The following is a 14,829-nucleotide window of genomic DNA, read 5'->3' as shown; positions in this document are numbered from 1 at the left end:
ACCCAAGACGGATGTTTTTTGGGTGTGTATACTGTTGCCTTTGTCTTGTAGTCATCTGTTATCTCGTTCTTGTTGTGTGTGACGTGCAGTGGATTTTGCTAGTCAGTGTCAGCAGCTGATGAAGGTGTTAGAATACTTACAAAGTGAGAAACTGTATTAATCGTCTGCGGTAAAAATCCCAGCATCTCACACTGCGAGGCTGTGAACAGAGCGAAGTTGTGTGTAAGATTCACTGCTGAGTTCAACGCTTGTTGACGCATTTTTATCTGACCTGTCCGTTTAGTTGACTGCGTGGCGTCTTGAACTGACTGCACTTGGTCAGTTGTTTATTGCCCTGTTGCCGAAAAGCGGAAACTCGTCAGGAAAGACTTCGTCCTTTTGCTGACCACTCAAGAGATACTTTTCCCACGAAAGAACAGTGAAAATCGTGGAACAAATCCGATTTTGTTCATTCTTCTATTGACTGGAAGGTATCTTTTTTGTGACAAGAAAGCACACCATGCTATTTTCATTTATAAGTTCACAGTGGTCTGTCCCTTGAACATTGAAAACCCTGAATAAACGAGCCTAGTTGGAAACAGTCTCTTCTTTGAGTGAGTTCCCGGTGTACGTACGATTCTTGAAGTTAAATGGCATCTAGCTGGTTTTATGGACCCTGTGAGGCAAAGAAAACAAAGTAAAGTTGAGAGAACAATGAGCCTGATGGAGGAAGGTCAACAGTATGACGACTAGTGCTAACCCGACCTTGCATTGTGTGAATGGACAGTGAATATCTTCAACAAGAGAATCTCATCTGTGACACTTTCCTTCTTTAACTTGAATGTACGCGAGACGCCACCTTGGGGAAAACGCCTCAAAGACCCGCTAAGGTGAAGGGGGAAACCCAACACAAAGTGAAGTAAAAATCCTGAACGAAATAAAACTCAGACACTTCCCTCCTTCACCTGACTGTACAAAGGACGCCTCTTAGAGGAAAAGACCCTCCAAAGTGAAGAAACACAGAAAAGCAAAGTGAAGTTGAGAGAACAATGAACATGATGGAGGGAGCCTACACAGTGGCGGACGGCATGACAACGAGTGCTCACCCCACATTGTTTCCTCATCAGGTGTCGGAGCTGTCGCAGAACGAGCAGATCGAGCGTCTGAAGACCGCCTTGTTTGACTGTTCCAAGCGGATGTTCTCGGAGCCTATCACCCTTGCAGGTAAGCTAGCTTTTGATTTTTGGGGTAATATTCAACTTAAGCGTTGTAAGTTCAAAGCGCACAATCCAAATCCATTATTGATTTATATTTGAAATTCAAAAACCAAGAACGGTAAGTTATTGGAACGTTCAATTTATGACTTAACAAAACGTTACATTTACGTTACGTCGACGCAGTGGTCTTTTTAAGTAGACAGATACTCAGACAGAAATAGAGAATACTACATGGCTTGCTGTGTCGTACCAGATTTACACGAGTTGCTTTTTTAAATATTGAACTGCGAGCGAAAGCGAGCTGTTCACTATTTGAAAAAGCAACGAGTGTAAATCTGGTACGACACAGCAAGCCATGTAGTATTCTGTTTATCCTACATACTGTACTTACGTGTATTTTACTGAAAATGTCTTGCAGACGAGGCAGCTAAATTGAAGACGCTTGTTTTGGAACCTCGATCTCTTCTAAAGCCTCGTGCAATCTATTACGTCAAAGCAAAGACACGTCACTCTGAAAGTGTGGCGTGACGTGTTAGTTCTAAAGATTCATTGAGGGTAATTAGCGAGCGCAATTTTTGTTTCTATAATGACGTTTGTCTCGGTGACTTTGGCATCATAAGCAGGTGAAAAACAGGTCCCTGCCAGACTTGCTTGACATGACCTCATTTACATGATATACACACGTGTGATTTGAACGATTATTATCTCACGGGTGTCTCTCTCACGTATGTAGGATAAAAACACTTATGCTACAGAAAATGAACTTATCTCAAAATTGTCGACGAAACTCGCTTGCAAGATTAAAAGACCAATGGGTCGACGTACTGTTAATGTGACGTTTGTTTTGTCATAGAGTCAACGTTCCAATAACCTATCATTCTTGTTCTTAGAGTTGTGCAACTTTAGCAGTCTATCTGGGTTTTGGTAATTGAGTTATGTTTAATAAAAGTCGCTTTTATCAATGCAGAGAATACATTTGATCAAATTTCTTGACGGAAATAGCTCCAAAATTAAGGGTCATTTGGTCATTTGTGTATTATATTTGGTCGAAGAAAACGCATACTTTCTGCCGCCATAGTTGTCTTCCTTTGTATGTCACTCACTGTCTCAAAATGGCAGTGCCGACGTTTTCCTTAAGAACCACATGTTAACAAAACGCATCTGTAAAGTTCATTCCATAATTAAAAGGATTTGTTTTGTTTACAAGAGCAAATTCTGCAAATTCAGAACCTTAAGTTGCTTTAGAAAAACTTCCCCGAATTTACAACGTTTAAGTTCAACATAACATGGACAGATAGACTGCAGGGAAGAACTATACATAAAAATAAGATAAGAATGAAAATGTAATATGTTTGCATCTCTGTTGATTTTAATTGTCATCATAGTTTCTTCTGTTGTTTAGTGATGGTCAACTTGTGGTGTTGTTGGTTGTGTGATTGCTGTTGAAGTGTCTGTCTGTGTCTGTTTGAATATGTCTGTGGGTTTTTGTCTCTGCGTATATATGTTACAGTTAATCTGTGAAACCAGGGAGTACGTGTATTAACTAAACTATTTCAGGTAATACATGAATTAACTGGGTTTTTTTCCGTCAGTTAATTCATGTATTACCTAGATAATACACGTATTTCCTGGTTTCACAGATTTACTGTAACATATATATATGCCTGTAATGCAATGATTATAGCAAGGTTTGCAGTATCTTCATACGTGTGTGTCTAATTGTGTTCTTGTTGTCTGTGTGCCCTCCAATTGCGAAAGCATCAATTCAATGGTCCTGAGTGTACACTGCAAACGGCCACACACAACGACACGATTTCTCATGGTTGCCTACAAAAAGTGTCTAAACAAACTAGCAGCCCACCTGTCGATAAACATTCTCTTGTAACACTGAAATTAGCTGTTCTGTCTCTTGTATCCCAAGGCGCTTGGCACAAGAGATAGAAACCCTTGGTGCTAATCTTTGAAATATATCGTTTGTCCTTTCTTAGAGTGTGTGCTCCTAGCTATATATATTCTACTAGAATGAATACCCGCTTCGCCGGGTAGCCGGCTTCGCCGGAAAGAAGTACTTAGAGCCGTACGCCGGCTTCGCCGGGTCCGAACAATGGACCCGCCAAGCTTAGGTCCCTCCCAGATTCGTGGAATGGGAACAGCACGAAAATGATTCAGTGGCCATAATGCCATTCCTGACCATATCGAGTCCCATCCTTGTCGAGGAATGTAACCGTGTTAATCACCTTTGGAGGCGAACTCCACTCAAACAGGACTGAGCAAGTTATGGCTTCTCAAAGGAAGGCCAGTACATAAAATTACACAAAAGCCGCCAGACCACATCACAAACAGAACTGAAGAATGCACAGGTGTTGCTTACATAGAGACACACACACTCACACACACACACACAAAAACACAGAGAAGCCGTATCTATAGAGAGATAGATGACAGTGTATTTTTCGCGTGGCTATAAATTGATTCGACCTTTGCACTTTTACAGTGAGGATAATTTACGGGTCCAATTTACGTTCTGTACACTGCGTTGACCTTCTAAAAATAGTAACAGTAACAGAACGCCGAAGACGCTCAGCGCAGTGGACAGCGCAGTGTAGTAACTTACAACTGAACGGGAAAGCCACACGAAGGAAGGGAGATAAACGCCAAACACTGGAGAAGATAAGGAAGAGTTACTTATAATGGTGAAATGAACACAAAAACGAAAATAAGTTCAGCGCTGCGCGCTGAGAGCACGTGTTGAAATATCTCATCGATGATATTGTGTCCGGGGTGTAGCTGAATACGGTGTCCAAATTTGAAAAAGATCCACCGAGAACTTTGGCGTTGTGATGTGGTGTAGCGGCTATGGTGTGTCGGTATGGGGGCCCGGGTAAGCTGAGGTGAAACCAAAATAGCTGAGGTGGAACCAAAATCGGTTCCGCGCTGCGCGCTGAGAGCACGTGTTGAAATATCGACCAGGTTGTGTCGTGTCCCGGGTCTACCTGAATATGCCCACCAAATTTGAAGCAGATCCATCGAGAACTTTGGCCGTGCATCGCGCACAGATACACAGACAGATACACAGACACACAGACACTAGTCGTATATATATATAGATATAGATGATAGCCAAGACTATCTTTGGTTGGCTGCACTACATTATTTGTGAACAGTGCAGCATGCAAGGGCGTAGCCTGTCTGTCTGTCGCTCTGGCTGTCGGTCTGTCTGTCGTTCTGTTTATCGGTCTGTCTGTCGTTCTGTCTATCGGTCTGTCTGTCGTTCTGTCTATCGGTCTGTCGCTCTGTCTATTATAGCTGTCTGTTAGTCTTTGATTGTTTGTTGTTTGGATTGGATTTTCTTTCCTTATTTGTATGTGTGTGGGGGGGGAGGTTGAGGTTCTAAATGGTTGTTTTTTGGGGTGGTGTTTTTTTTTTGGGGGGAGGGGGGGGTGGGGGCGAGGTGATGGAGCCGGTTTGTCTGGCCAGATTGGCGGATGAATGACTGTCTGTGGGCGTAACTCCGATACGTAGGATGACATTCTAAAGTTCTTGAGTACTCCAAAACGCAATATATGCTTTAATGTTCTTCTCTCTGACGTTGAAGAATCGTTGCTTTTAAAATTGATGACTGGAATTTCCTCTGACCGAAAAAAAATGATATGAAAATATGTATAAAAAGCAATCGGAGATTTCCTCCGAGAGGTTAAAACAGCTTCTCTGCAATAAGAATAAGTCCAAATATTGTATTTCGGTAGATTATCGAATTAATGTAGACGTCTTTATCAGTGTTAAATGTTCCACGTGTCAAAGATTGAAAGACTGATGCTTTTACAACTTACAGTGTAAATAGTCGTCACCATTACAGATGATGATTTTCCTGTTAACTGATCTCAGCCAAGATATGCTGCGGCATCAGAGAAAAGACAGCCTGTCCACAATCGTGTTGTGTTACTGCTGTCCGTGCTGGCAGTTTCTACCTCCCAGTAGTGAAATCTTAACTTAAACACGTAATATATTTCCAGGACCACCTGTTTTTGTCGTAAACGCTATATTTAAACCTCTCGATTATGCAGTTGTTACACAGTTAGCGCAACTGCATTTAAGTCTCTCTAATTGCTGTCTTAAAGGCCCACTCCGCCTCGTGAAAACAGTTCTCCTCACCGTCTCAGATCTGACCAGGCTTTAACATTGGATAAGACCATCCCTCCACATGAACAGCCTGAGTGCTCTGTGTTTAGAGTGGGGTTGTTTTTTTTGGTTAAAGAATTCATTTTGTAAAATACACAGGTGCCCTTTTCGGCAATTAATTCATAAGAAAATTCAAATTCACCACAGCAAGAACTCAGGATTCAAATTGTTGGTATGTGACCGAGTGGAGTGATGGTCTTATCCCGTGTAAAAGATTGGCCAGATCTGAGATGGTGAGGCAAACTGCTTTTACGAGGCGTAGTGGGCCTTTAAATTTAACGAATGCGTGCAAGACAAATGATAGTCAGCGTAGTGGATGCGTCGCCGTTAGGGCGTGTATTTCAAAGATAACCAACCATGATTTATGTGCCCATTCAGGCACCTGTGTTGAAATTTTCACCTGACAAAGAGCTGGTTAACCTGGTGTGAGTTGCATTTCCTGCGACCGTTTAAAAATGCTGCAGCGCTGACGTAAAGGAGAATCTTGTGAAAGAACTATTATCGTTTTAGTCTGGCTTAGAAAGGAGTTGCTACACTTTGCTCTTCAAAAAGAAGAAATGAAAGAGTGCTCTTATTTGCAAAATGATGCTACCCGTGTAAACATCTTATCAAGGGTTCTGTATTTTCTACACTTGTGCTAGAAATCTGTCCTTATGAATCGACTAAAATTTTAACAGCAACAAAAACAGAAAAAGAAAGACGCAGTGAAAAGCTGTGTTATGCACGACCCTAAATTGACATCAGTCTAGCAGGACTATATCAGCTAAGATGAGACACAGAGAGTCATGGTTGAACTATTTTGTTTGAGTACATTACTTCTTTTTCTTTTTTTTTAATTCTTCCATAACTTCTATTCTTTTTCACTTTTGACTAAATGCCATCTAACATGCCTACACTTGTGCTGGAATTATGTTGTTTTCAACCAACTAACATTTTCAACAGCAACTAAAACAGAAAAACACGCAGTAAAAAGGCGTGTTATGTGCGAACCTAAATTTACGTTTTAGCAGTAACACAATCCGCATTAAAAAAAATTTTGAAAGATCAGACACAGAGAGTCATGGTTGAATCACTTTGTTTGCGTACATTACTTTTTGTCTTAGTTCATTCTTCCATTACTTCTTGCCTTTTTTAATTTGTCACATTTTCATTATAAATTCTTCAGTTTGATGTTCTCTCCACAACTGACGTGTATCCTATTTCACTCTGGCGCCATTGGGCTTTCTACATGTTTCCGGGGCAGGCGTTACCTTTCACATGTTTCTGACAATTGCATGCGTTGCTAGCGCTTGGATTATTCAACCTTATGTGTTTCCCCCGAATGATCCCCAGCCTAAACTATTGACGTCGGTCACGCCACAGTTCGTGCGCTGTTGTAATAATGATATTTGTTTGAAGGATCAGGTATCTTATGAAAGGTTTTCACCGTGCTTCGTGGGTCGTGGACGACCCAGAGCCTCACAAAATCGTCTCTATCTCTGAAACTATTTGGAGTTTGTAATTGAGACTTCATGTAAGTAGAGGTTACATGCCGAGTCTCAGTGATTATCAAAAATAATGGTCGAAGTTAGCGGATCATGAAAAATGCGAGCTTCAGCGAGCTTTTTCATGATCGCGAACTGAAACCATTATTTTTGATAATCACTGAGACGAGGTGTGTAACCGCTTTATTCCTCCTTTCTTCAGTTATTCAAAGAAAAGAGGAGGGTTTTTTGCGAAAGTTTGATCGAATCCTATTCACTCAACCAGTCAAACTGCGCAGGCGATCGATTAATGCGCGGTTGTATAGTTCCGTGCACATCATTCCTTCTTGTCAGTTTCCCTATTTTGGACTAAAACCAAGTACACAGATATGCTGTTATTCTGCTGTGGCGGTAAAGGCTGATATTGTGTGTTCTGTTCATGTTTTGGTATCGCTTAGGATAATGTTCTTTCGTCAAATGGGACTAGCAGACGAACTTTTGCCCCCGTGTTCCAACGTTAAAAACTGTATGAAGTTCAGTATTCTGTTGAAAATAGTGTATGAAATCGCTTTATGTTGTTTAAATTGATAAGATGTGTGCATTTGGTTGCGCGTGATCTGTTTATAACATGAAATATTCTTGAAAACTGACCGTCGGATTGCTGTCAGTTGTCGAAAAAACTGAGTGAAAAGAAATTTGAAAGGGGAACTACCCTTGTCGCTAGACAACGTATGAGTTACTTGCCTTGGACATTTGCTTGTGATGAACGTTTGTGCACAGCAGATCTAGATTCAGAAAACAACCTAACTTATGAATTTTATATGGCGATTCATGTGTTCAAGCCTGTAGTTGTTAATTTAAATGCGGTATGTTTGTATTGTTTGCTCCAGAGATGTATACTTCGTACATTAGAGCGTTCGGAACTTTTCAGTCGCAAAAGTAGTACCGACACAGAACAGCTTCTCAACCCATTGCGCTATCGAGGATTCAGGCTGTTGCTGGCTCGTTATTTGTTTGGTTGCTGGGTGTTTATCCACAAATAACTAGCTCTACAAGTTTACAGAGGTAAAGAAGCAGAGGGGGGAATAATCTCTAATTACAATACGACCTTCCCATTGCCCAACTTTTGAAAGATTATCTTAGTAAACAAACAAATAAACGATGACGTAATTTGAACTACACAGTCCGGATGATATATGGAATCACGTAAGGAATTTTACGTTGTTTATCCTTATTCGGATGGCGTGGGTAGTGTACGACCCATACTCTGCAAAGAAGCGGCACAACGTTTATCCTTATTCGGATGGCGTGGGTCGTGTACGACCCATACTTTGTTCGTTGAATCCTTCTTTGGAAAGGATGCGTCGTACACGACCCACATCATCCGGACTGTGTAGTCCAACGCGTGATCCGGTAAAGGTTAAAGCGACAACGACCTGGTGTGAAAACCCTCTCTCATTCCCTAAAAGTAACATCTAAATGCGAACGAAAATGAAACAAAAATGGCAAGAAATAATGTACGTCGTGAGAGCGATGTCAGTGTCAGTTTGAGCTAGTAGCTTCTTCGTAATTTTCGCACCTCCCCAAGCCTCTTTCTTGGCTTGGGGCAAGTGAGAGCTAGAAGTGCGATGTTCAACGTTGTAGTCTTTTGTAAAATGATAAATGAATATAGAAAAGTATTTTTTAGTTGAAATTATTTTTGTGAGGAGAGACAATCTTTCGCCTGGAAGATATTGCCCTGATGTAGTTTCTGCTGAGAAATAAAGCCTTCAAGAATGAGTCTGGCTAGAAATCAGACATCTCCCGTCGGGTTCTCCTTAACAAGACTCATTTGAAAGTCTGTGGGTCAGGAAGTGAGAGGCAGTGTTTATTCAGCTGGTTTGCGGTACAATGGAACATTCATTTTAAGGCTTCAAGAAATCTGAGAAAATCGGGTCTTAACAAGAAATTTCAGAAAATCAGGTCTTAAAACGGTAGAAGTGGTAACTTGTAGGTACATTTACAGAGGTTATGAACAGAAAACTGAATATTTTGTATATGAAGTCTTATATCGCGCGCGTATCTCCAGACTCGGACTCAAGGCGCAGGGATCTATTTATGCCGTGTGAGATGGAATTTTTTACACAATACATCACGCATTCACATCGACCAGCAGATCGCAGCCATTTCGGCGCATATTCTACTTTTCACGGCCTATTATTCCAAGTCACACGGGTATTTTGGTGGACATTTTTTTATCTATGCCTATACAATTTTGCCAGGAAAGACCCTTTTGTCAATCGTGGGATCTTTAACGTGCACACCCCAATGTAGTGTACACAGTAGTCAAGGTCTTAGAAAGGGGGAAGTCTTAAATTCGGATGGGGGGGAGGGGGTCTTAAAAAGGGATTTCCATTTTAGCTTTGCTCGTTCGATGTGTAGCTGTCCGCTGTCAATCCAGATTAGACTTGAGCGTTCTACTACACAGGATGGAATAGTGGAATAGTTTGGGGGGGGGGGGGGGGGGATTATCATTTTCTGAAATTTTCGGCGGACCTAGCTGATCTTCTTCTTCTATGCTTCTTCTGCGTTCGTCGGCTGTCCCCCCCCCCCCCCCCCCCCCCCGCCATTTAGACAATCATACTCCGTTTTCGGGGATGCGTCCCGGGTATTTTAGTGTTTCTGTAACCCTACGGACTCTGACAAAGATGACTGGATCTGTACCGTGCTTGTGTATACACATGAAGGGGAATAAGGCACTATCAGGTCTGCACATACGTTGACCCTGAAGATCGGAAAAATCTCCATCGGACCAGCGGTGGGATTCGAACCTCGAATCTTTCACATGGAAGGCCGACGTCCCAACCACCAGGATACTGGGCCCGTTGATCTGCCTGATGGATTCTCGAGCTGTTAGATACGGGTCTTTCGCATGGAGGCGCCGAATGGAATTATGTTCTAGGTTTCTAAATCAGACAGCGAAATGAAACGTAATTCCACAGTTAGGATGGTTCACATAGATACAGAGATAATATATACTCGTGTGTGTGTGTGTGTGTGTGTGTGTGTGTGTGTGTGTGTGTGTGTGTGTGTGTGTGGTGTGTGTGTGTGTGTGTGTGTGTGTGTGTGTGTGTGTGTGTGGGTGGTGTGTGTATGTGTGTGCGTGTGTGTGTGTGCTATCCGTTGGGATAGTTTCCAACACCATGCACGAGAACGCCTAAAAAAACAGGAATCTATATTGTATTCCAAAAACACCGGTCCCGGATAAGCATATCGGTTGTAGGGACGTCAACAAACAATAACTCACCATTCAAACAAACAATAACTCACCATTCAAACAAACAATAACTCACCATTCAAACAAACAATAACTCACCATTCAAACAACCAATAACTCACCATTCAAACAAACAATAACTCACCATTCAAACAACCAATAACTCACCATTCAAACAAACAATAACTCACCATTCAAACAAACAATAACTCACCATTCAAACAACCAATAACTCACCATTCAAACAAACAATAACTCACCATTCAAACAAACAATAACTCACCATTCAAACAAACAATAACTCACCATTCAAACAACCAATAACTCACCATTCAAACAAACAATAACTCACCATTCAAACAAACAATAACTCACCATTCAAACAAACAATAACTCACCATTCAAACAAACAATAACTCACCATTCAAACAAACAATAACTCACCATTCAAACAAACAATAACTCACCATTCAAACAACCAATAACTCACCATTCAAACAAACAATAACTCACCATTCAAACAAACAATAACTCACCATTCAAACAAACAATAACTCACCATTCAAACAAACAATAACTCACCATTCAAACAAACAATAACTCACCATTCAAACAAACAATAACTCACCATTCAAACAAACAAAAAAGCATCTTCTTCTTCTTCTTCTTCTGTGTTCGTGGGCTGAAACTCCCACGTACACTCGTGTTTTTTGCACGAGTGGAATTTTACGTGTATGACCGTTTTTTACCCCGCCATTTAGGCAGCCATACGCCGTTTTCGGGGGAAGCATGCTGGGTATTTTCGTGTTTCTATAACCCACCGAACTCTGACATGGATTATAGGATCTTTTTCGTGCGCACTTGGTCTTGTGCTTGCGTGTACACACGGGGGTGTTCGGACACCGAGGAGAGTCTGCACACAAAGTTGACTCTGAGAAATAAATCTCTCGCCGAACGTGGGGACGAACTCACGCTGACAGCGGCCAACTGGATACAAATCCAGCGCGCTACCGACTGAGCTACATCCCCGCCCCAAAAAGCATCTAAATGTGCTGACAATTTGTACCCAGTGCCCTTTCATTGACCCCTAAAATAGAAAGCACAACCAATTGTCTCTGTCGTCCATCACAGAATGTATGGAGTCTGCCACCACGGTAGAAAAAATGCTATTGCTCCAAAGAGCCGTGTCGACAACTGCAACTCGGCGGAAAGGAAGACAAATTAGTTTTCTCTCGCTACCTCCTCGGTCGTCCTCTTTCGCAGACAGCGATTGGCGCGTGCCAGGTTTTTGTGACGCGACGTCTGATGTCAAGGTCGCCTTATTGTTACGTTGCTACGATCGTTTATTAGATGCCAGGGATTCTGTTTAGTGTGGTTGGTACTTGCGTGCTTCTTGGGTCAAGGTTATCGTTCAGTACATGGCCGGTATTTGGTTTTCGTTAACGCTGCTGACGTTTGATGTCAAACGATCTAAGGGGTTAGGGGTGTCCTGGTTAGTCCCTTACCCGGGAAATGTACCGATTTTTCTCAAGGACAGACCCAAAAATACCCCTTTCAATAATTGTTAACAGCATCTGGGGGCCTTAATCCAAAAACTGCCAACGTTCCAATTGCCTACCATTCTTGGTATTTTTTTAATCGGGGGGCCTTGTCAACCACTGTACCTCTCCCTTCCATACACATGGTCCAGCCCTGTAAACTGAGGTCGTTCATTTGTTAGTTACTGCGACGGTTTAGATGTCAGTGTTGATTTTTAGTGTGTTGGGTGCTGGAAGGAGAAAGGTCACAATTTCTTTCCATTTTCATCACTCTTTTGTTGTATCTCATTGCTAGGAAATTTGGGTTGCTTCTTCCCAGTGGAAAGCTAGCAGCAAAAAGAGTCGCGCTACCCTGGTGTTTGTATTTAGTAGGTATAATAGGCCACTTTCATAGCTCGTTTGCGTGCCACAGTGGTAACGCGGGCGTGGGACATAAATAGGCACGTTAAATTGACCAGCGTCCCTTCCGGCCGTGACCCGAGAATCACAAGTGTAGTGCTTTACCGACTAAGCTACCATGCAGGCACCCCATTGGCCTATATTGATTGTGTGTGTGTGACGTGGTCATGAGGTTTGATGGTGTACTGCATGTCGTCGGGGTTTCATTAGGATACATACTGCATCAGGAAGTCAAGGTCGCCTGAAGGTCGCCTGAAGGTCGCCTTTTATTTTGTTCTCGTACTACTTCACGATACATCTACCCATTGTGCCCTTTTCCCGTGAAGTTAAAGAGAGTCTAAAAAATCAGGTTTTGTAGATATCAATCCAATAGACTGCTTTTCTGTAGTGTTTTTATTATTTTTCTCTCCGACGTAGTCACACTTTCGCTGAAATCAAGTCTTTTCAAACAAAAAACACAGCTTAGTGCAGAAAACATTCACAACCATAACTGAACTAATCTCTTTTAAGTACGCTTCTGTGTGCCAAGAATAACATTCTAGCCAGCATACCTTCACATCGCTTTCGTCTTCTGGGTACACAATCTGGTAACAACCGTCTGTGTACGTATATTGGGCGTAACGTGTCTCCAGCGTGTATTCTGTCCTAAAGTTCTTTCTGTTCTATCTTGACGGGAGATAGTTTTAGACTCTCAAATTTGGTAAGACAAACAAAAATACACAACATTTCTCAGGAACAAATTCGCAAGGATAACTTCATCTTCACACGTATGTTCGCTTTCTTCGTCTTGACAATGCATAAATATAGGTGGGCACGCCAGTAATGCGCGAACGAAGATTCTGGGCATTTTGGCATGTCATGTCTTCATTTTTCCCTACAATCATTTTCCTCCCTTTCTCGCTCCACTGTGCTGATAAGAAGTGTCGTCCGCCCTGGCAAACTTTCAAACGCAGATTTGTTTTTTCCCTATCCTCCTTCGATCCTTCTTCTTCTTCTTTTTTTTGGCTTTGTGTTTTCCTTTTTTTGTGTGTGTGTGCTAAAATGTTATCTACCTTGTCCTCTTTTATGTTTTAAGCAAGCGTGACTTTCATGCGAGAAATATCCGTTCCTGCCCATTTAAGGCAACAGATTTTTTTAGCATCTTTGTTTTCTTCGTCTTCTTTCCTCCTTTTGTCTACTCTGTTTATCTGTTTTATTAATGTGTTTTATGTCTAGGTCAGCTGATACGTTTATGAGTGGACACAAACACACACACACGCACACTCACACGCACGCACACTCACACGCACGCACATACACACACACACATACATATATGTGTACATACGCACGCACGCACGCATGCACACACACATATACACATACACACAAACACACACACACACACACACACACACACACATATAGAAACCAATCTAGCATATATGTCGACTCCTTAAATATCTGCTGCAAGATTTCTTCTGGAAGCCACTCATGTGGGCTGATACGATAGTCATTTCCTTTCCTTCCATTACCCTCCCTCAATACTGTGGGGTGAGGGTGGGTTTGGGGTGGGGCCCAGTGATGTGAAGATGACTTTTATACTAGTGTGTATGTGTGTGTTGGTGTGTGTGTGTGTGTTTTTGTGACTGGGAATTTTACATTAAAGGACTAATTTTGAGATCGCTGAAATAATGGCCTATCCGTAAGCCTGTGTGACTGCTCCTAATTGAGCAGCCTGTTTATAATATAACACTATTTGTTGAAACAGACTTGCTGCAGATTCGTTCGTGAAAATGACGTCTCTGCAATCCCGCACACTACCTTATTTTACACTCTTGCCATTTTCACTCCCACATATATGAGCTATGATAAAGACAGAGAACAAGAAAGCCATCAAAGAAAATTTCACTAACAGGATAAGAAACAAGATTATGTCAACATAACCCGATGTGTTAGTGAGTTGTTCTTTCTTTTTTTCGCTTATAAGAAAAAGGAACAAATCACTAAGCAGGCTGGTCTGAAGTACAACCACACATGCGAACTCCTCGCCCACTCCAACCCTCCTCTTTCCATCTGGGAGCATTTCGTTACTCCCCCGGGGTGTTGCAGGTAGCTCTGTCTCCTCCTTGGGGATGAAGCTACCAGGGGAAGGGATTGTGTTGGAGGTGCGGGTAGAGGGGTAGCCCTCCCGGTGCTCCCCCTTGGACCTCCCTAGTCTAGGACCCTGGGTCTTCGCGAGGTGGCCTTTGTGGCGTAATCCCTCCGGACTAGCATAACGTTTCCCTATCCCAAGACCGACCGTGCGTGGTCTATGACCACATCCTCTACGAGGTGACCCTATCAACTAGGCAGCGCAAGCCCCTAGGCGAAACACGGCGGATCTAGAGGAGAGAACCTCGATAAAAAAAACTTGAGCTGCCATGAAGACGGAGCATGTTGGCCGAGGACAGCGGGCAGACCTCCTGTGCCGACACCCAATAACAGGAGAAAAACAGGCATGCACGCATCAAACCCAACATAAAAAACGGGAACGCAGAAGAAGAAGAAGAAGAAGTTATCCCCCGGCTCGTTACTCCCCCGGCTCGTTACTCCCCCGGCTTGTTACTAACCCTAACCCTAATCCTAACCCTAACCCTAACCCAAATGCTAAGGAGGAGTAACGAGCCGGGGGAGTAACGAGCTGATCCCTTTCCATCCAACCATAGCCGTACCCTTTTCCAAATCCACTCCCAAGTTTTGTCCACTTAAAAAAAAACCTGCATTTTCTGTCATGCAGATGTTTGTGCATCACAACGTAAACACAGCTATTTCTTGCG

The 14,829-nt window shown here is 42.5% G+C and overlaps 1 protein-coding gene across 3 annotated transcripts in view; it reads left to right on the top strand.

Moving 5' to 3' along the window:
* The window catches only part of LOC138981495 (vasoactive intestinal polypeptide receptor 1-like), a 229,091-nt gene that overhangs the window by 176,883 nt on the left and 37,379 nt on the right, over positions 1–14,829 (top strand). For all 3 annotated transcript variants that reach the window (XM_070354436.1, XM_070354438.1, XM_070354437.1), the window contains one exon: positions 1,107–1,203. In XM_070354436.1, the coding sequence (XP_070210537.1) occupies positions 1,107–1,203 (97 nt within the window). The remainder of the gene's footprint in view (positions 1–1,106; positions 1,204–14,829) is intronic.

The sequence above is a fragment of the Littorina saxatilis genome, linkage group LG12, assembly GCF_037325665.1.
Source record: "Littorina saxatilis isolate snail1 linkage group LG12, US_GU_Lsax_2.0, whole genome shotgun sequence".
Classification (NCBI taxonomy): Eukaryota; Metazoa; Mollusca; class Gastropoda; order Littorinimorpha; family Littorinidae; genus Littorina; species Littorina saxatilis.
Note: the sequence above shows the minus strand (reverse complement) of the source record. Positions and strands in the feature narration are given on the sequence as shown.